This window comes from Bactrocera tryoni, chromosome 1, assembly GCF_016617805.1.
Source record: "Bactrocera tryoni isolate S06 chromosome 1, CSIRO_BtryS06_freeze2, whole genome shotgun sequence".
In the NCBI taxonomy this organism is placed as follows: Eukaryota; Metazoa; Arthropoda; class Insecta; order Diptera; family Tephritidae; genus Bactrocera; species Bactrocera tryoni.
Genome location: NC_052499.1, coordinates 2,756,341 through 2,780,143, shown reverse-complemented (window position 1 = coordinate 2,780,143; position 23,803 = coordinate 2,756,341). Strand labels below are relative to the sequence as shown.

At 34.2% G+C, this 23,803-nt stretch overlaps 1 protein-coding gene across 1 annotated transcript in view; it reads right to left on the bottom strand.

The window, feature by feature from the left end:
- LOC120782810 overlaps positions 1–23,803 on the bottom strand; it is a 73,816-nt gene that overhangs the window by 13,685 nt on the left and 36,328 nt on the right. The window contains exons 8-10 of the mRNA XM_040115289.1: positions 19,295–19,484; positions 1,462–1,613; positions 408–523 (exon numbers count right to left, since the gene is read on the bottom strand). Coding sequence (XP_039971223.1) covers positions 408–523; positions 1,462–1,613; positions 19,295–19,484 — 458 coding nt within the window. The remainder of the gene's footprint in view (positions 1–407; positions 524–1,461; positions 1,614–19,294; positions 19,485–23,803) is intronic.

Below are 23,803 nucleotides of genomic sequence, written 5' to 3'. Positions count from 1 at the left end.
TAGAGTCTATTGTGGCAAGGGTTAAATAATATTGATCGCTATTGATGAGAGATTTAGATTCTAGAGCCCTGAATGGAAAGCTTGAGCGTTATACCTATGCTCCTTGGCTCTAAGGAATGAAAGATGGTTGCAGATGTTTGCAAAAATATTTCGACAAACATTGGCACTCGCAAATCAATAATTGTTAGTAGGTGCTTGGTGGTCCAATTGTTCTTCCATTCTCTCGAAAGAGTCGAGCTTTTTTGAATAGGATGAATTCCTCAAAATGGTTTGGAGGCTAAAATCTAAATATAATTAGAGAAATTTTGAACAATAATATTCAAGCACAGTTTCAGAACTCTCATCACACTCGACGATCTACTCCACACAGACAGTAAAAGGCATACTATCTACTATTACCAACTCACCAATATTCATATACGATTGCGTTCGTTTATTAAATTCCGGCCAATCGAGATCATACCTATCCCATTCCAGCGCGTGCAAATTGATGAAACTTCCCTTCCATGGTGCTTTCGGATTTCTGTTGATAATAGAAAATAACAAAATAAAATAAATGCTGGAATTGTCATGTGAAACTATATAAACAATTATTTGGTGATGTGCAATCTCGGCTATGCAATCAACTTTAAAGGTCATGAAAATTCACTTTCTACTGGTCGGATGGTCGGGCCAAGGAGCAAGTAAAAATAAAATTTAAACGAACATTTTCGAAACAAAATTGAAATTCATTCCGGCTTGTGTAGAAATATACAAAAGTATAAAACTTTATTTCTATTGCCACTAGCAGTCGTCAACACTACACATATATAGTACGTGCTTACACAAACACACACTGAACAAAGTCGCTTGCATATACTGAGTAAGCACCGTAAAGCTTTTTCCATTGCAGTTTTGCACACATTTGCAGTAAAAATTGAATTTGACTGCATTTGCAAGATTCGCTTACGCAAAGTCCATTACGCACAATGGCCCGAAGAAAACACTTGCGCTTTTATTTCGCAATATCACAATTGCAATTTTGCTAAGTCACAGCAAGATTTAGTTAAAATGCTATAACTGGATTTTGGGAATAACATTTTCATAAGTCCATATAGGCTAAAAGTAATGTAAGTATTTTCAGAAGTAATTTTTGAAATGGTTTTAAAAATAGTTAATTATATGACTTTTTTAGAAATAGCATGAATGGCGAATAAATGAACACGGCTGAACCTGAACGAACTATTTCAGATTGAGTCTTAGAACTCAACTATTATAATGATAAAACTTCACGATTTTCCTTTAATAAAGACCATATCATCGGCGTAATCATGATTATTAGATTTACAGATAGGAAAATATTATTGATTTCCACTTTTCATGGACAACTGCTTCAAAAATCCCAACAACATAGAGATACATTCCATAAAAGCGCCTAGAAACTTTAATATAAATATCATATATATAAATTGTCAAACTTACCCAGTCTTCGCAAAATTGGTCCAGTATGTCATCACTGCTTCGGAGAGCAGCTTTTCCTGTGCGCCATACGAATTGCTGGGAAAGGGACCAGCTGGTGCAAGTGGTGCACCGAAAATGAAGGCCAACTCTTCACCCGCAATGCTATGTGGCAACTGTAAACAAATATGTGACAAATTAAAGCAAGACAACGAACAATAGATTATTTATTTTTATATATTATACAAATAAATTTATAATTTTTAAAAAACAAAAAAAATTGGGAAAAAATTCGGTACATTTAGCAAGTTTTATTTTTATTCTGTTTTCATCAAACTAAAATATGTGCTTTTAATATTTTAATTTATTCTATTTTAATAAGTAAATAAATTGTAATAAACTAATAAAAGTTCCCAACCTAAATTCATTACCAAATACCAAGCAATAAATTTTTAATGAATTTCTAAAAATTCTTGTTGAAATAATTTTAAATTACAGCATTTTCGAACTTTGATGCAATAATAAATAAAAAACGAAAACAAAACTAAAATACTCACAGAAATAATATAAAGCGCAGCTAAATATTTCATGAAAAATAAATAAATCGATGGAGTTCTGTCGTGGTTCGGTGAAAAATTGTTTCCTCTCACCTTTCAAATCAATTTACTACCGGAAATTGTATAAAAATGTGCAAATTGCTTTATTGTTGTATGTGTATGTGCGTATCGCATGCAAATGCTTTCCGTTTTATTTTAATTAGATTTGGAAACGATTTTTAAATATTCATTCTAATTTACACTCAATGCGGAAAACTATTTTTATTTGCCACAAAAATGCATGATAAGTCTATGTATCAATGCGAGACTATGATTTTAACAATTAAATTCCCGTTATTTTGAGAAAAATGTGTACTATGCTTTTATTAAAAATATGCAAAATTTTCGCATAGAATTAAGTATCAAATATATATATTTTTTTCAAGCAAAAATGTAGTTAGATTTACTTGTATAAGAATGTTGCTGCTCTTTCACTAAAATTAGCTGATTTGTTAAATTTTAGTAGAAAAGTAGGAATTCTTAACATTTTTACGAAATTGCTTACTATATAGGTATGTAGCGCAGGATAATTGCAATAAGCCTAATAATTTTGTTTGCGCTAGAATTACGTTATTCTAAATTGGCACATGCAATAAAAAAAAAACAAATTAATTGGTAATAAACCATAGTTCTTCTATAAGTCAATTCATAAATTTTCCATCTGTGTGTTTTTGAATCTTTGCTTTCATAATTTTAGTTTCTCAACCTATTTGCGCACGCCCACATTTCGTTGCTGTTTGCCGTTACATTAAACGAAGAACTGTTGGTATATCAATGGAAAATCAACAATAATTTCCGGAAGATTTTTTTAAGCTTTATTGCCATAAAAGTGTGTCTGTAAGTCTTGCCATGTAATCGCGAAACTTTATTAAAAATATTAAAAATTCTTAAACACGCAGGACAAATTTGAATTCTAAACTTCTTATTAAAACAGTTTTCTTATTGAAAACATTTTTAAAAGGGTTACTAACGCAATCACGAAACATTGTGAGTTAATTGAGGCAACTTAGCTCTAAATTGATGCATTAAGCGAAATTCTTAGAAATCCCAAATAAATAAACATACAATTTCTGCTTGGATTATAATTTAATGGCCGCGTAAATGTACACCGTCCGCCAGTCAGAGTTGTTAAGACTCTTTTCCCAGACACGAAACAAAGTTGCTTAAATTGTACATTTGCGAAAGGTATTTTTTGTATTTGTATAGGGTGCGCCATAATTATGTCGTCATGTAAGTAACTTTGAAAAGCAATGATTTTTATGTTTGACATATTTTTAAAAAGTTATTTTTTTTTTAAAAATTTATTGACAACAGAGAAAAATGGTTTTTGATGCGCTATGCCCTGCCTTTTCGAGGTCCTCGTTTGCAATGATTTCTGGCGTAAAATTATCTTCTTATATAAGTCCAATTAAGGAAGTAGTAGTATAATTCAGTATTTTGTAGTCCGATGACCGGGTATTTTTGTTTTTTTTTTTTGTTATATGTATGAATGGTTGATTCGCTGTTGGGCAAGGAAAATTGTGTAGCTTGTGTAATTGAGTATTTTAAGTCAAGCATATTAAAAAAATTCAGAGCTTTTACTGGCTTTTTGTTCAATTATTTATACCTTAAGTTAGGGTCCACCCTATATTTTAATAAAAGCAAACCGTTACTACTTTCATGCATTTCATTGATATTCTATGTTGCCGCTGTCAAAGAAGTATATACAAATCAAAAGTGTTGCAAAGTTTTGCAAGTTTTTGAGTAATATCTGTTTGCAACTACATATTTTCATTCACTTTATTTTGCACTTTGCTAATTTTTGTTTGTGTCAGTTAAGCCGCTAAATTCTACAGAACAGAGTTTGCAAATTTATGAAAAAGTACAAAACATATAGACAAATACTTGTAGGTAAATATAAATATTTGTAATTGATAGTTTTCCATATAAACCTGGGAGTAGAATGGCCAAGTAGCTACAAAATTATAAGTTAAAATTGAATCTGTTAAACTAAAACATTGGACCCAAACGATTAATTTATTTCTGATTTTGTTTATACCGCGTTTTCCAATAAGAGTGATATAATTTTTCCTAAAAAAAAATCACACCAATTATTAAGGAAATAAATTTTTTTTTAATGTGAAATACAATCGATGCAATTAAGTTCTAAATATAAAATCAATCGATGAACCCAATTTTCGAATAATCTTTCCACTAAATCTAGTTATATATCCTGAATAGCATGTACAATATTGACTTCCAAAGCTCGAGGAGAGTCTGGTTTATTCCTAAAGACCAATGACTTCGAATAATCTCACAAGGAGCAGTCTGATGGTGTTCTTCTTCTTGGAGACCATTCATTGTCACAATTTCTTGAAATAATCGAGTTGCAAAACTTTTCTTCCAATAATTCGGTTGGTCCACGTGCTTTGCGGCACCTAGTCTGCCGAAAATGATATTTGGAAATCATATCATCCCTATTGAAAAACCCTATGTAATATACAACTTTTAAAGAGGGAAATATAAACATATTTTTTATATGTGTTTGTGAGACAGCAGTTTTTAAACAAGATTGCGCCGAAGTTTCTTTTATAAATCTTCCATTATACCCTTATTTTCACCATTCATCATTTCAGAACTATTGTTGCTGTATATGAATAAAAAATATGTTTACTGGTCAAATGTCAAGTTCGTGACTAGAGTTTTCTATTTAATTTTTTTATATTATTGCTTGCGACTGTCTGCATATTCCGTTACTTTCGATTATCTAGTGTTTACACATTTCTTATTCATTTCACTTTAGTTTATTTTCGCCGTTTTTCTTCATGTTAGCTTTACACTTTCATTTTCTCGCCAATATAGTGAAATGAAAACTTCCGGCTTTCTTTTGACATTTCCTTGCCATTGTAATTATGTGCGAAAATATGATTTTGGCGCAAAACACGACACAAGAAAGCACACACGTGCCGCATACACACTTATTTGGTGACAAGGCCGTATCCTTGCATGTCTGTAACTGCACGTGTTCGGTTATAACCTCAAAGCAGATGCTCCGCCAAGAATTTACGTGCCAGAAAGTGTGAAGTTTTCTTTGCTATGAGGTGTTACCACACAATAACAACAACATACATACTCGCACACACGCGCACATGCACTTCTGCTTACAAATGAGTCTATATATTCCTTTATTCACTTGTAGTTGTGCAAATATATTTGGTAACTTCCGTGTAGCATGTGTTAGCGCCACGTTTGCTTGTAAGTGGATCAGTTTGTCCTTGCAGATATAAATATGTTTTGTTGTAAACTTGTTTGCTTGCCCGTGGCATGTGTTCTGCTGTTAGCTCAACATGTCTAACGAAATTCATTGGTTTTATATCCTTGTGCCGCATTCATTCAAAACTTGTCGGCTATTTTCTTGGTTATGTACATAACTTGCTTTGTTATCATTTGTGACGTTTTTGTTGTTATTGTTGATCACTTAGTTTTACCATTGGATACTTGCCAAACTGGCGGCTCGCTCACTTTTGTTGATGGGCGGAGTTCCGCTTTACCGAGTTGATGTTCTCCGACAAAAACGGAACTTGTTTCGGTATAACTACAATAACAAGATCACAATGCCTGTGGGGCATTTCTATTATATTCTTTTAGTGAAGTTTCCTACAAATATTTCAATAACAAAGTAGTTTTGGGAGATTTGGTGTTATAAACTCGCTTCAGGTCTCTCACAACTCGTTTAAGTGGCAAATTTATCTAACCTTTGGAGAAATTTTTTGACCCAACTAAGAAGAGTTGTGGAAGTACACATTAAATGGTATTGCTTTGGCTGCTCACAAGCCGAGGAGCATGAACCGACGTCTAACTGACATCAACTTTTTCATTTTTAGCAATTAAAATGCCGGCAAGTCTTTCAGAAATGCCGCCAATAAAATTTTCTGTCCTTTAATCATTTATGTGGGCAACCTTTTGGTGATCATTTAGAGATATGGATCAGTTTGAAAGCAACACTAGACTAGTTTACTGCTAGTGATTTTTAAATGGATTGAGCCGACTTTGCTGAAAAACCTGATGACATTGTATAATAATAAAAGGGCTTTTTAGAGGCGTTAATTACGCAAATAAAACTTTTTTGTTATGCTTTTTCCTGGTGATTTCCTCTAAACCTCTTTTGTGCTTCAAGGACGGCTTAAAGCAACAAATCCTGCAAATATTAATTCTAGTTTTCTTGAAGTGGAATACCGTCCGCCAGAGTCATTAAAAAGCATCAAATTTGTTTTAAGTTCAAAAGTAAATTTGTTAGGATTTGCAAGTTGATAAAAAGATATGTGTTCTCCTCTGAAAGAGCTTTAATAAACAAATATGTACTTTGCGGATTCTGACGTCCTGAGCTGATAAATAACCCACATGTGTTTATGATTCCCTTATTTAATGTTTACCTATTTGCGAGGCAAACAAATAACATTGCCAAGTGTCAAGCGTAGAAAACCGACCAATAAATAAGCAAACTTAAACCAAACATGAGAAAGTTTAAAGTTGTCAAGCAGTAAGTGAGTGGGAGCATACACTAAATAAAATGCTCGTGTATTTATTTATTTACAGTAGAGCTTTGAAAGCAAAGCCAGCACGCCGCCTCCACTACGAACACGCTGTGAGCTAACAAGCAAACTCTTGATGCATGCAAACTTTGCGAAACGCCACGGCGCGTTGTTGCTGCTGTTGTTTACTCGTTTGTTTGTAAGTCCATTGTTGGCTGTGACCTACTGCGCTTCATTTTTCGGCTAAACACAATCAAAGATTTGCGCCAAGTCACGTGGTGAAAGTGCACAACTACATGCACAAAGAGCGTTTGGCGACCACGAAAAGCGCCAACTTAGAAGCACGCTCGTTGTATAGTATTTCGTTTGACTTGGTTGTTGGCGGCCTTTTCCCTTTCCTTGGCATCCAGCGATTTTTCATGCTTTCCGCATTACTTCTACTTACAACTTTACTTACCGCTTATGCATGGGTTGTGCTTCATCCAGCTTTACGCTTAGTTTGCTCTATTTCATTTTGCCGCACTTGTTTGTATACTTATATATATGTATTTAATATTTCTTAGTAGACCATTATTTCATTTTATTTTATTTTATTGTTTTTTTGTTTGTTTGTTTATTGCCGACTACATCACAAAGCCTGGTCTTTGAGTTAGCAAGAATTTTATTTAAACGCTCCTTTATTTATTTGGCTAAAGGCCAAACATATTTATAAGGCAGCTCAAGTAAACAAATACCAACACACACACACACACAAGCGCTGCCATGTAAATATTTGTACACGCAAGTGTGTGTGTGTAAGCATTTCGTAGCCACATAAATATATTTATTTGTCCCGTTAGTGGGCCCAAAATATATTTTATATGCTTGAAAAATTACAACATAATCGAAATAAACGACAAAATGTAAGCTGCAATAACACATAATCTCTCTCTCTTTCCCACGACTTGCCCCAAAGGATTTTTCGGTAAATGTTTTTATGATTGTAAATCTGTAAGCTACAACAAATGATTGTTTAGCGGCGCCCCGAGGGATGCAAAGGTAATTTATGAAAATTCACATATATATCAATTTGGCGCTAAAAGCTTCGAATTGCTGTTGATGCTTTCCTTTATTGGCAATAATCATTAAGTATTCATGAAAGGTAAAACCGATAGGGCGGGTAGGGGGTTGAATATTACACGTGTACGGAAATTTATCAAACTTTAAGAATTACCCAAAAGGAATGATTATTTGGAGAAGAGAAAAATGTATGCAAAACAAAAATCCGATAAAATGCGAATTGAAAAATTGCTTCCATATCTAAGAAGTAAGGAAGGATTTTCTTCTAATTTCAATTATATACCTGCCACATTGACCGAAATTTTCAGTAAAAAGTCAACTTTGAACGCTGGGTTCACATAACCAGTAGCTAAGGACTTGAACAATTTCGGTTCGATTGAAGCATTAATAGTCTTTTCTGGTTTCACTGCGAGAAGCAATTTTCACAGGATTCTTTTGAAGGCAACTTTACTCCATTAAGGGAGTTCTGCATTGAACAAAGCAAATTGTAGTCCGATGGTGCAGGGTCAGGGCAATATGGTGGATGCCTCAAAACTTCCCAGCCAAGCTCTCACAGTTTTTACCGAGGCATCAAAGATGTGTATGGTCTAGCGTTGTCCTGATGGATTGACTGTTGATCAGTTCTGGCCATTTTTTCGATTGCTTTCTTCAATCTCATCAGTCGTTCGACCAGACTGGAGCAGCTCATAGAGAATGATTGTTTTCTGATTCCACCAAACACTCAGCATAACCTTTCTAAGCGTCAATTCTGACTTTGCAACCATTTGTTGAGCTTCACCATGCTTGGACCATAATCTTCTTCGCACATTATTGTCGTTTTGATCCACTTTTCGTATCCTGTTACCATTCAATAAATAATCGCCGATGTTAATTCAGTCCATTAAACTTTTCACAGACAATTCTTGTGGTAACCAAACGTCGAACTTCTTTTTATAGCCAGCCTTTTTTTAATGGTTCAAAACCATTTGATGATGAATGTTAAGTTCCATAGCGATGTCATGGCTGCTTATGTGAGGGTCCTAGTCAATCTTTTCCATAATTTCATCGACTTTTTCAACGATAGGTCGACCAGGGCGAGTTGCATCTTTCACATCGAAATTTCCTGGACGAAAGCGAGCGAACTATTGTTGTGCTTCACGAACTGGTACAGCATAGTCTCCGTAAACTTCACAATATAAATATCGGTATAAATAATTTACAGGTAAACATTTCGGGGAATACACCGCGCTTATCTTGATGGACCTATGTCTCCTACAAGTTCATCACATTTAATTCCGCAGCTCTGATACACAATTGACAACACTCAAAAAGAGTATAAGCAATTCTTAAGCATTTTATTGTTGGCTTATATGTAAAAGCCTTGAAGTTATATTATTTTGCAATGCTTCTACATACATACATATGTATGTGAACTAATCAAGCCGTCCTTTAAAGTGCTGACCTTTGATTTGTAGACTGTGGCTCCTTGATTACTGCAAAGATATTGTATAAATATGAGAGAAAGTCTAAAGCTAAAAATATACGCAGTTGCAAGCAAAAAAATTGTTCTTGCAACCACTCATGTGGCAAAGAAAATATGGGCATAAAGCAAACATGACGCAAAATGACATTGTAAGACAGCACAAATAAATTCAGACGCAGTTGCGAGTCCATAGTAAAGAGCATTATACGCAAGTGGCTTATTGGTGCAAAATTGCTGGAATGACTGGTATATTTTGGCCATCATGTGGTTCTTACATCATATGTCTTTGCAATTTCCATTATTATGTGTTGTGAAGGAACAGCAACTCAAAATTAGGATTTTCAAGAGATTTTATTTCTGGACCATTACAGTATAAGGCATATATTTTACTATAAATAAATATTCATTTATTGCGGTGAGCACCTAAACCGCTAGCGGGTTCGTGTATGACTTTTGTTAGGATGTATGTTAATAGGTTCTTCTTTAGGGTTAGAATACTTTTTTTATAAAAATGTTATTAACGATTTTATTGAGTTGAATTGTGGGCGCACGAGGACCTTCAAAATCAATGAAATCATCCTAACAGTTCGAACTGCAATTTTTATGCAGCTTAGCCGACCTTACCCCAACATTAAGCTTGATCCTCAGGTTAGACCACAGAGTTGACGTAACTCCAACATCTATACCCCTAGTAGTTTCTAAGCCTGTAAAGACACCCTTTATGTACATATGTACACGTGATCATTTGTTAACTGCTTGAAAGACGTAATCTGGCGTAATGTAAGTTGATGCTTGGCATTTTGCTCAAATAATATGCGTCGAGGAAATATACCCTTCTCTCCTATAGTATGTGTGTGGGCTTTTCATTCTTCGTTTGCGTACTTTTGTCCGTTGTGCAGAAACTAATCCGACAAAATGAAGTTATAAGTCAAATGGGGGTTTCTTCTCTTTGCAAAAATATGAGCAGCATCATCATCATCTTAGCTGCATTACACTTGATTTGCTGCTGTAATTTGCCCACTGCACTCTAATTGATGAGGCACACAGCGCATTTACTGCACCGCACAGTTATATACGAGCTACATACATATGTGCTTGAGTGTTGGTAAGCTAGTGAAAAGATTATGAGGCATATAACTAAGGCTGTGTGAAAAGTAGATGTTAGAGAAAAGAAGCACTTCAGACAAACTGAAATAATAACAATCTTGGAAGAAGCAGAGGAGTGTATTTTGCTAGAGAAAATGTGAGGCGGAATAATAATGTTCTTGATTGTCATATTTTTCTCCTAACTTTTAATTCAACATTTCAATAAGGGAAAAACTGTGAGCTCTATAATTAAAAATGTCTAGCCAAAGTCCCTTTATACTTTTAGAGGGTTGATGGGTCTAATACGAATTTAGATAGATAAAACAAAAATATAAGTCTATATAGCGACTTATACTCCTATTTCAAACTATTCAAAATGACAAGCCAAATTGATTTCTGAAAATAATCTGTCTGTATATCTATCCATCCGTTCGTCTGCACACCAATTTGTGTCAAAAATTTCTCCAGTAATTATTTAGATATTCTGATAAAACGTCTATCTCCTGGCACCTTGAAGTTACTAAAACACAAAGCGAGCTATAAAACAGGCTCCTATCAGGAAAGAGTATGCACATACATATATCTAATATGTTGAATACTCATACTTCTCTCGTAGACTACCAAAGAATCGCCAGCTAAACTGATTGAGAATATTTTATGGGATCATTCTCAGAAGTGGAGATTTTTGGTTAATATTCTCAAATCAAAAACAAAATGCTTGGTCGATTGATGTCAAATTCAGTCTATGTGATTTTCATTACCTTCTATCTGCTCTTTTTACTCTCTTACAAAACAAATAATATTGAACCCCAGCAATATCCTCTTCTTATAAAACACAATTTCGAATGCCGTCAACTTACTCTACTTTACACTAGACAAGTCAAACTTGAGTAGCTTTTTAAAGGTTATGCACCTAATAAAGAAGAACTACGATCCAAAAATAGTAACAATGGTTTCATATATTCCCAGCCCCCATATACCGAACATGAGTAGGTGGATTTAGGTACTTGTATTTCTTAAAAAGTGTTCCGTCTTTGGAGACACTCAAATGTACATATGTGTCTAATTTTGTTTGAATTTTGAAAACACACACTCAAGACAGCATACAAGGCGAGTACATCTGTCGCAGCATGCTGAAATGTTTGCATACTTCTTATGCACGTGCTCTTACGTTCGAACGGTTGTGCAAATACATGTACTATACTACTTATGCACTTTACGCTCAAGCGCCCATTCACTCACTTACGCACTTATGCTGCTTGTATGCGCATGCCTGTGTACATAGTTGTGCCACTTACGAATGGCTTGTCGAAAGAAGCCATCACTCGAGCCATGGGCATGCGTTTACAAGCCGTTAAAAATAGCATCATATTTTGTAATGGGAAAAATGTCGAAGAAAACGCGTTTGTACAAAAATTTCCCCTCAACAGGGTAAAAGTGAGTAAGAAACGTTGAAGCTGGTTGTGTTAATAAACAACATTTTCATCGAGCTGCTCATGTTCAAGTCGAATGTGGGTTAGTCTATCAATTTGATAGCTTTGCGTACACCGCTCCGTAGAAACGTCACAAAGTTCATGTGCTGACATCAATCTCATGTCAAGTACGCTTAGATTGATAGCAGGTTTTATGCTGGCTTCAATCACATTCTCTTTCTTCGTCTTTTCCTACATTCACCAATTTCCGTTTCTGACACTTGCTTTAATTTCATCGTCCATGTGGGCGAATGAGCTCTGCAGTATCAAAGTCAGTGTCACCGAAAGAACTAAAATTTTTTATAGTTTCGATGTTGCCCTCGCATCGTGTAATTTGTGATGTTGATACTGCTTTCGGGAAGTTTTTGCAACCACAGCAACATGTTTGTCTTAATTTCCAATTTTGTTTTGCCAAAGAATGACTTTTTTCTTACCCAATACCACTAAATTTACTAATTTCACTTCACTCATTCACTTGTCTCGTGCACAGTATTTATAGCGTTCATAGTTTTTTTTTCAATATGTGCAATGTACATAGATACATATGTGTGTATAGATACCTAAACGAACATAGAATGAAACGTGTGCGTATCATAACTGTTATGTTCTTGTATTTAGAAGAAAAATATTGACGAGAATTGTAGTCTACAGAATTTTGTGCGATTGAATTGAAGATGAAGAACATGGTTTCATGAGACTATCAGAAGAACCATTGCAGAGAATAGTATATCTTGCGTTATGCGATTTGAGACTCTTCTTTTGTTGAGCGTGAGTTTTCTAAGGCCCACCTTAGTCTAATACTTAAATAGATCCGGTATCTTATGGACCAATAGATCATTTGCTCTTGCTTATTCTTGAACGACAACCAAATTGTCATAATAACTGCGAAATACGGTGAAACAGTGTATAATAGAAAGCGTCTACAAATCTGTGGATGGACATAAACTTATAGATCTTGCTACAGTGATTTATCTTATGCAAGCTTAAGTTGTTTTAAGAGTGGGGCGAAAGTCATAAGCAGATTTCTGTGGAAATGCTTTTGGCAGTAATTGTTTAGCTTTAAATTGACATACCAAGCAAATGTTCTATGATCTGACCGATAGATTTATCCTAACTGTTGAGTTTTCTGATTTTTCTTTTGAAAAATTTGCTTGCAGTAATCATCACTAGAGTCTATAGAATGGAATGAAAAAAAATATGATTTTGAAATGGGGAAAAAATTTTGAAAACTTAATATTTTAAACTTTTGTAAAACCACTTTTCCCATTGTGTTTTAACTACTTAAAGAATTTTTTACAGAAACTTTATATGATGATATGTAATGAAAATCCAAAATTTACACACATTTTTCTAAATGAACCTAAAAAGTTCCTTCAAAGATTATGCGTGCTTTTCAGAAGCCAGCTGTTGGCATTAGAAAAATATTGAAAGTCAAATAATTCACAACTCAATTCAGAATTACTCAACATCTTTCCACCACAGTCACGACTGCTTGATGGCTGTTTGGAGCGACGTGCCAGTACGACCAGTGCCCAGTACAAACTACTTAAATATAAACGAACATTCCGATGCCAACTTCTGTGGATTCAATAATACGCAGAGAGTACTTCAACTCATGGCGTAACGCAATTGGCAGCATTTGGAAACTTTTGGCTACATTAACACTCGAGCAAAGTGAACAAGTCCAAACGCATTACTGCCCGACACTCACTCGAAGTGCTTGCAAAAACTTCGAATGTAAACAAATGCGTTTACATTACCTCACACATTTTCGTTATACCATTGACCGCACGAATAACAACGAAGCTTCAATATGGCCTTTTTGTGGGAATTAGGGGTTTCGTTTATTTTTCGGATTATTATAGCCATTTGCTTTTCTTTCCACTTTGTAAACCCGCTCGAATGACTGATCATCATTGGTTTTTTGCTTCTTTTTAATGCATTAATGTAATACGCTAACGAAAGTTAAATAAATAAATAATCACTTGAATGAAAATATCGTCTGATTACAAAAAAAATTAATATTTTATGGAACGGCAAATAAAGAAAGTCTACTCACGAAATGTAAATGATCTCTTCTGACAACATAAATACAATCAGTAATGTTTAATTTACGAATAACTATCGATTAAGGGAATAACCAGAAAATATGTCTTCATTTTTAATATATGAGAGCAAATACTGGATAACTTGGCTAGCTTCAGTTGCCGCTAGTGATAGGACAATTCAATTTGTTCATGCCTCATGTCTCACTTCCCACGTTTCAACGACTTTTAACCACCGGTTAGTTGCTAGATCCAACAATTAATTTTAGAAGGTTTACATGTTTAAGAGTAGGATGCATCGTTGCAAATCATATCCTTGCTATATTAGGGAGCATGATATTAGAAGGCCACACTTGTGTAGTCAGTGATTTGCGTTCTGCCATTAATCCATTTTTAAATAATGATTAAAGAAACGTATTAGTAATGTAGTCATTATCTAAACTAAAAATAACGATTATGTCTTTAACTGTTTCTCCAGAGTACTTAGGTAGTTTCTAGTACGTTAATACATACAGCAATGAAGTTTGTTATAGTGGTGGGTTCCGACACGGTCGTGGGAGTGACCAGCATCTACTAGTATGTAGTATGTATGTGAGCTCACAAAAAACTAGTTTTCACAACTTTAATATTTATCATTAAAAACCACTTCACTCCCACTTCAATTATGCTTATTTCGATTAATTTAATATAAAACACATTATGCCAACATTCCATAAAATCTTTAGCGCATAATACGATTCTCAAATGTGAAGCATATAACTGCGTCACCATTCAGTTAGCTGCCAGTAACTGGCTGATTTATTGAGCTTGCGACCTTAAGAGACATTTATTTTAATACAGCTTACACAATTTCGAAACCTATTTTAAATTGCAAGGGAGTGAGTCAAGACATCTAAAAGCTTCACACAAGTCAACACAACAATAGCGTATTCGGTTAACCAAAAGCAGTTAATAAATCAGAGGGAACTTTTCTATGGCTCAAGCTGTTGTTGCTTCAGCTCCAGCAGGTTTTTGAGAATCCGTAAGCAATTTGCTAAATGATTTCTAAACAGATATAAACGATATGTTCGTATCATATGCACAGACAATTTAGCTACAGCTTAGCTGTTGTTGGCTATGTAAAAACCACACACAATGTGATAAAGGGTGTGCGTTGTGGAGCTATGAAATTTTTTAGTAAAAACTGGCAGAGAAGAAATTAACATAAAGGACAAGAAATCCGAGAAACACTGTCTGGTATAGATTGCCTTCTGAGAGTCATATTTGCTCACATTTAAGTAGAATATAGCGCCTAACTTTCTGTCAATGCCGAACACTACAGGCAAGTAATTTGCTACTTTTTAAATTGTTTGATGTCTAAATTGTTCCAACGATTCATATCAAAACGTCAATTTTTATCATTTTAATGTTTTACTTTCTATTCATGATTTCATCCTCTGAAGAAGCACTCACTATATATGTCTATGTACGTATGTACGATGTCTCTAAGAAAATGTAAAGATGGCAGGAAAACAAAACTTTTGTACGCCAGCATGTATGCTGTTTTGTAGACAACAATAAATCCCGTGTGACATTTATACAAAAGCCTGTTACATGTGGCAAGCCCGGATGTATGGCATAATGCGCCTAAAATCTTGCGCTATGCTCTTTTATTTTACCATATATATACGTATATATTGTATGTAATGTATATTTGTAAGAATATACGCTTACACAATGTACATATCTAACACATTAGCGGTGCCGTTAGGGCGTTTAGGGCCCGAGTGGCACCTTTTGGAAGTCTTAGGAAAAAGTATTTTCATGTTTCCACAGATTTTTTTTGTATTTAATCTTAAGGTGGGACGAGTTTACTTTTTATGTATAAGCATAAGAAATAAACGAAAAAAATGCAGAAATAAGTCAACACTAATGGTCGGTAAAGGGTTAAAATGATCAAACCTGTGTCCAATAAAGCGAGAATGTTGCAGAATTATTGTTTCATATTTAAAAATGTTTGAGAAAAATATTTTAAGCTAAAAGCATTGAATACGCTAAATTATAAAATTTTTGGCATTATTATATCCTTGTGACTCTAAAATCGTAGCGGCCGGAATATTGCTCCTATTTTAACATTATTGTGCTGATGCGCTCATGTGTACGAATCTTTCCAATAAGAGCTCGTATACAATATTAAATATTCAGACACTCCAACCGTTGTGAAACCGGAAACAATTTTGCATTTCAAATCGGAATTTAATTAATTTAATTTGCATTGCCTGTATATTGTATGAACACATGTGTAAACAGCACAAAAACAGTGATGCGTGTACACACAACGCCCCTATGCTTAAAAAGCTAAATAAATAAAGGCAAAATCCATGGTAATCACATGCGCACCCACACACCGCCATGTAATGAAGTGGGCAAGCATTCTCTCAGAGCATAAAAAATTATGGTTGATATGGTTTTAAAATACAAAGAACATAATGACGCGCACTCATACATATATATGTTCATAGCAATACCCAGTTGACAATATGAAGAAGGAAGGAAGTTTTTAACGTTTTAAGGCATCTTTGCAGATAGTCGTAAGAGTCTCAGTATGACGAATAGACAATGGCGCAAAGAAAATTCATAAAAAGCTTTATTTTGCTTTTTGCTTTATTGTTGGGAAACCGCTCACTAACTTTCTGAGCCCGAACGTATACTTTTTTTTTTCAAATAATCATATAATCAATATAATTTCCACGCATACCATAGGTGTGCAATAACTGTTTTATTTTGTTTGAATTGCTATGTTCCAAATAATTCATTTTTTAATTTTATCTATGCTATGATCTATTATGTTCCCTTAGGTTAAATACTGAAAAACAGCCCCGTATGAAATTAATGAGGATGGAAATTCAAGTTTTCCTCAAAATTAAGCTTTCAAATGATGCTCTACTTTAATGGGCATGATAATACAGAAATATTTAAGAGTATTATTTTGAAATCTTCGAAAGAAAATGCCGAGCTGCAACCTCCAGAATGACAAAACACACACAAAGAAACACATAAATCCGTACAGTCAGGGCAACATTGTTGGCCGGGATAGCAGTTTGAGCCTCTGACTCTGGCCAAACCGCAACTGCGCGGAAGTAACGAACGAGTGAGTGTTAAGCAGCTTCATCTTCTTAGAAAATGAAATAACGAAAATTCAGCAAATAAATGAAGACCGCTGGCGGCACCATTAGCGCTAGTCGCCGCATCGCCGTATGTGCGTGTATGTGCCCTGTTTCTTTGTTTGATTTCGGCTCGCTTGTTAGATTTAATTTGTTTGCATTAGTTTATGCTGGCCCTGCAGGCAAATTCAAACTTCGAAATTAGTTTTAAACCAAATTTCCCTAATTTTGTATGGTGTGGTACTGAGTTTTCGATAAGAAAAAAGAAGGAGATTCTGGGAAATAGAATTTATGTAAACTTTGAAATAATATAGTACAAACAATTTGAATAAATAGAGTACAATTGATATTATGGAATATATAAAGGATTCAGAAAAACTATTCGAAAAAATTCTGTATACTGGGTAGAACAGTAGTACTAAAATACTGTGCTTCTGGTCTTTATTTAAACGAAATGCTTAGGATGAACAACATAAATCAGTGCTCTGTTATATAATCTTTGGGCTAGTTCTCTGAATTAGGCAGAATACCTTTATATTCAGAATAATGGCTGCAAAATTTGCTGAGCTCACAAAATATGATAAAAAGTTTTTAGAGTAACTATTTTGAATAAATTAATAAATTTGTTGACTGAAGCTGTTCTATTGTCGTAGAAACAGAATTTGATCTTTTCGAAGTTCAACCGATATTATTGGGTAGCGTAAGTTTCAATCTGGAGTGAGCAATAAGGTTTTGAAAATGTAATTGAATATTTTCGATAAATAAGAGATATAAATTTGATTATGATTTCCAAGTTCTTCTGAGAAATTTTCTTCAATTGCAAACAAAAACTTATTTATAAATCATATTAGACAAGACTAGAAAATAATAGAAACTAGATAATATATATTTGTCATTACCAAATATAGTCATACTACATACACCTCAGTGCAGTATATTTGCTAAATATATGCATATATAGTACATAATCTATTTGTAAGTAAGACTTTCAATTTATCCATCTTATTTCGATGGCCTTTCTCTCAGAAGCAAACTCTGCGAAATAGTTCATTTCATGCTCCATGCATTGGAAGACTTCGAGATCACTTTTGTAAGTATCTTATGGTTAGGTACATTATGAGTGCCTGTATTTTTTTATTAAGGACATATAACTGAATAACCAAAAAAAATTCTGATAAAAAAAATAATTTCTTTCAAGTTCAGCTTATGGTCTCCCAAAAAATTATATCAGTAATTTTCCAATAACAGCCACAAATAATTTATTAAACACGACAATGAAGCTAATATCAAATTGCTTCAGAAGTACATAATTATGTTTACTATGAATATCGACTATCTTAGTAGACGGCGCTCTCCTGTCAAAAAACTTGCACATAAAAACAGCGGCAAAGTTAATAGAAGCTTGCTTGCATTATTAAGTTATACCAACACTCTCTGCAGGGCAACTGTATCATTGTTGTATATGCGCGCATTGTTTGCTCTACCACTGGCATTTCCATAGAAACGCCACGCTTTTGTCTCCAACTGAATGCCAGTTGTCCTTCCGCTTTGACTGCGATACAAACTTTGTCGGTAGGGCAAACAGGAGCGTTTGTTTATTTCTACTACACATTTGCCAGCTCACAAGCTCATATAGAATTTTGCAATAGATATATGATCACATAGACATTTTATACATACACATGTGTTTCAGGGTGTATACATATGAGGCGCATGTATTGATATCAGCTACTCCAGTGGCAGCTGGTGAGCATTTTGTTTTCGATCGCTTTGGTAAAGACATTAAAATAAATCTTTACATTACACACGCACACGCACACGCACTTACACGTCTACGTATGTATAGAAGACAAATAAAATATAATATACGTATGTGTATTAGGGTGGGCCAAAAATAAATTTTTTTCAAGTGATTGGAAACAAAATAGATAACTTTAAGGTGGAGGAACTTCCCCTTAAACTGAAGAGAGGCTTTGTTAGAGTGGCCTACCAACCGATTTTTCAGATTATTAAGCAAAAAAATATTCATTTTTATGATTCACCCTAATGCACATAATATGAAGTTTAACGGGCCTGATGACTTCAAGTTTATCTTTTATTGATTTTCAAGACTAAATAAAGTGATTTCGCGTATAACGAGTATTTTTGCAATATTCATGGCGACATATTTAATGGTGTGACAAAATACCGTGCCAGTGAAATAAATACATAACAAATATTGTGAGGTATATTATGGTGATGGTTAAGAGATGTATGGCGAGGAAACTTATACCTTTGGCATGTTAACGTCAATGTCTATTATCTAGTTTTGACGGCAGATAATACTTACTTAGGTACACAAACGAAAACATTTTTTTTTAAAAGAAAACATTTTTTTTCGATACAGAAAATATTTCAAAATAAAGTTTCTAAATTTGTTCGTAAATATACTATATGTGTAGTACTATAGTAGTAACAAACCAAAAATACATAAAAATACTCACATTGGCATACGGTCCCGTTGCGCTGTTGTGTCCAAACACATACATATAATTGCGTCGATTGACATCGGCGTGAAATAAGCCAGTCTGCATTAGAGGCCCCACTATACGGGCATCGGACAGTATGTCAAGTACAACATCACGATGCTCCGAATTGGTGCCCTTCGTAGGATTGTTGTACATATCCTCATATCTGTAATAAATAATAATATAATAATTAATGTAAAAAAAAATTCTGCGATCTAAATTAATATTGCAAGAAGTCCACTCTAACTTCATTTAATGATTTCGTTTAATATATATCTTTTGTTTACAAAGACAAACGAGAATTTCTGGAAAAAGAAGCGAAAGTTATTATGTGTGTTGGACTAAAACCAATTTTATTGATGGGTGAGTGGCCCTTAGAGCTTGCCTACCACCGGTAAAGTTTTATCAAAGTCCTCAAACTTACTGAAAATAAATGGCTTTCGCCCTCAATAACAATTTTTTTTTTCAAAGACTATGGTGTATTTTTTTTTTGGGATAACCCATCATAATTTTCCAACTACTGAAGAGGTACTTATTCTAACAATATGAAATATATCAAAACAAACTTACTAAAAATTGATAGCGGCCATATTACAAAAAATATTTGAAACACATATTTTTTTCTTATTCGTATTTATTCTTTAATTAATAAACCGAGCCTTAACGGAGAGCGGTATTCATTTTCCCTTATTCCCTTTCTATTCAACGTTATTTACATTATTCACATGTCTAAAACACAGCAGTAGAACTAACAGAAAACTGACAACAACTGACAATACTCATAATTGACGGCACTTTTGGTGCGTCGCTGTCGTAAACGCACAATTTGCCGCGTGTTTGAACTCAGACCCACCCGTGGCTACGAATAATGATTATATCGTGGCTGAAAATCACCGACCACAAATAGAGTTGCTCAACTGTTGGCTGCACGATGTACCTAGTTAATATTCTTGTTGTTTGCACACTTCACTGGAATCCTTTACAAAAGCGCAGCTAGAGGTGGTGCGTTGGTAATTTAACCTGGAAGCTTTTTTCATAAAGTGCAAATCATGCTAATATTACATTAACCCGTGTTGTTGCCGTAGAGGCGGTGATGCCAACGTCAGTGCAAGTGACAATCTGAAAGACGAATAAAAAGCAATTTTCGTACAGCGAATAGTGAGTAGTGCTGCCCTCAATACAACATGCACATATGTGACCTCACACTCCTATTGTTTGCCAGCTTAGCAATATATAGACTTATAGTAAATATGCGTTTGTAGTTCTCGTAAACAAAAATAATAATTTTCGACATTGTGGTGGCTAGCTTATCAAACATTTATAATTGGCGCTGGCATGGTGATGACATGCAAGGAATAACCACTTTGTATGTCAGATAGTGAAAATACCGACAGTTAGATTGATAGGCTGGCTCATCATTTGGAAATTATATAGACGTACCAAAATGTTTCAATTAAGAAGAAATTAATTATATTCTATGCTGCTTTGTAGTCATATGTTTGGTTGCATTTGCAGGTTCGCATACGGCGCTGCGGGGCGTATACGTAATATTTTGTTGCCACCTAGCAAATGTGATATATTGGGAAAACTAAGTAAATAGTTTGTATTTTAGGCAATATTTCAATAGTTTAACTGTTATTTTATGAGTTTTCAGTTTGAAATTTTCGAAATTAGAACAAAGCTGTTCGTAAACTTTCCAATTTATATGAATATCATATTCATTTGGGTGACTATCTTCATGAAATAAATTCTTAATACAACTCTAACATGAAATGTAGATATCTATGTATATATCAGTCAATATATAAATCAATTTAATTGACAGCATTAAAACATAAATTGTAATGTCAGTGAAGGGAATGTTTTCTTAATTATTGATTTTATCATTTAAATACAATAAGAATACGTAGCTGAGTTCTTACAACAATTATAAACCGGTTTCAAATTATGCCAAAGTGTTTATGCACGTAAAGTTATTGGTATATTTATACTCTCGCAACAATGTTGCTAAGGGGAGTATTATAGTTTTGTTCACATAACGGTTGTTTGCAAGTCCTAAAACTAAAAGAGTCAGATATAGGGTTATATATACCAAAGTGATCAGGGTGACGAGTAGAGTCGAAATCCGGATGTCTGTCTGTCCGTCGGTCCGTCTGTTAGTCCGTCTGTCCGTCCGTCTGTCCGTTCGTCCGTGAAAGCTGTAACTTGAGTAAAAATTGAGATATCATGATGAAACTTGGTACACGTATTCCTTGGCTCCATAAGAAGGTTAAGTTCGAAGATGGTCAAAATCGGCTTACTGCCACGCCCACAAAACGGCGAAACCGAAAACCTATAAAGTGTCATAACTAAGCCATAAATAAAGATATTAAAGTGAAATTGGGTACAAAGGATCGCACTAGGGAGGGGCATATTTGGACGCATTTTTTTTGGAAAAGTGGGAGTGGCCCCGCCCCCTACTAAGTTTTTTGTACATATCTCGGAAACTACTACAGCTATGTCAACCAAACTGTACAGAGTCGTTTTCTTCAGGCATTCCCATATACAGTTCAAAAATGGAAGAAATCGGATAATAACCTCGCCCACCTCCAATACAAAGGTTATGTTGAAAATCACTAAAAGTGCGTTAACCGACTAACAAAAAACGTCAGGAACATTAAATTTTACGGAAGAAGTGGCAGAAGGAAGCTGCACCCAGGCTTTTTTTTAAATTTAAAATGGGCGTGGCCTCGCCCACTTATGGACCAAAAACCATATCTCGGGAACTACTAGACCGATTTCAATGAAATTCGGTATATAATATTTTCTTAACACCCTGATGATGTGTACAAAATATGGGTGAAATCGGTTCACAACCACGCCTTCTTCCAATATAACGCTATTTTAAATTCCATCTGATGCCTTCTCTGTATAATATATACATACATTAGGAACCAATGATGATAGCGGAATAAAACTTTACAAAAATACGGTATTTGAAAAATATGTAAATGACGTATAATGAAATATCGATTATCATTTTATCATGCGAGAGTTTAAAATGTTCGGTGACACCCGAACTTAGCCCTTCCTTACTTGTTTGTTTTGTAATATAGTCAACACGAAATATTACAAAAGAATTCTATAATTCCTCCATACCTGATTAGAAGTGTATGTAACAAATTTGTCGATAACCGATCAGAAACTCTGGACCCAGTTATGAAATAAATAATTTCGTTATTAAAATGGCATTTTAATATAGATTATGACTGTATGTGTCGATCATATTCGTGGCAATTCGATAAAGACATTATGAGACTTGCTGGCATTATCAACTTTGCTTTTGCTTTGACGCTGTTAGACTTTCCGTTTGTATGATATTCTTTTAGAATTCAGATTCGTAAAGTACATTGCATAATTAATGTAGCATAATCCTTAACAATTTCATTGTAATCAGAATTATTGACTTTGAAGAAAGAAGAGGAGACAGTTGAGCGCATAAGATCACGCAGAAAGATTTAAGTGTTTCTTTCTACTTTAAAAAACCTTTACATACAGAAGAGTCTATACAACATGAGCTTCGCCTTATTTACGCATGAGTCTCGGTTTATTATTCAAACTCTCTTCTTTTACTTATAATAGTCACTTCATTATAAAAAATAGTCTGAACTTACGTATTACATTAAGTTAATATTTTAACTTTAGGATATTTTGAAAAAAATTTAAATCGATCTTACTTTTCATTTGCCACAGAATTTGTGTGTGCCTTTCACACTAATTTTCATTAGAACTACAACGGTTTTGAATCTAGTTATTCTATTATCGCGAAGCGTTTGGTGCTCATCCCGACTTTCAAGAAAAATTATCATTACTTTGCAAGAATTTTTCTTTAATATCACTGATATTCGCAATTAGTTTTAAATTTATAACGGAACGCTTTAATGCACTAAATTATTCGTATTACTTGCTTTCCTCTATTAGAAAATGAACATTAAAATTATACTTATTTCCATAAGTTCATATACATATGTACATGGTCTGCTAAAATCAAAATCCACTTAGAGCGAAGTAAAACAACTAACTTGGGAATATGTAAAATATTTTACATATACATATATGTAAATTTATTTACTTAATACAATTAAATATTTGTGCACGCACCACTATGCAGCCAATTTAAGTCTGTGCTTTGTTGTCCATATAGACAAATTGCAAAATTTAGCCATGTTCGTTCTTGCTGTAGAAACTAGTGACAATTAGTGGGCTCATAGCTACTAGTGCTGGACTAGATTGACCTTTCATAAAGAAAACACAGCAGTTCCCGATATTTACGTTAAAGTGTAAAGGCATATACTTTTCAACAAAAATCTAAAATTGCGAACTAAATATTGTTTAGTTAGGCCCAGGAAAAAATTATGGGCACTAGTCTTTATTAGAGGAAACTGCCTAAAAATTAACAGAAATTGCAGAAAGCACAGACTTAATTAATTACAGTTCATTTGATCC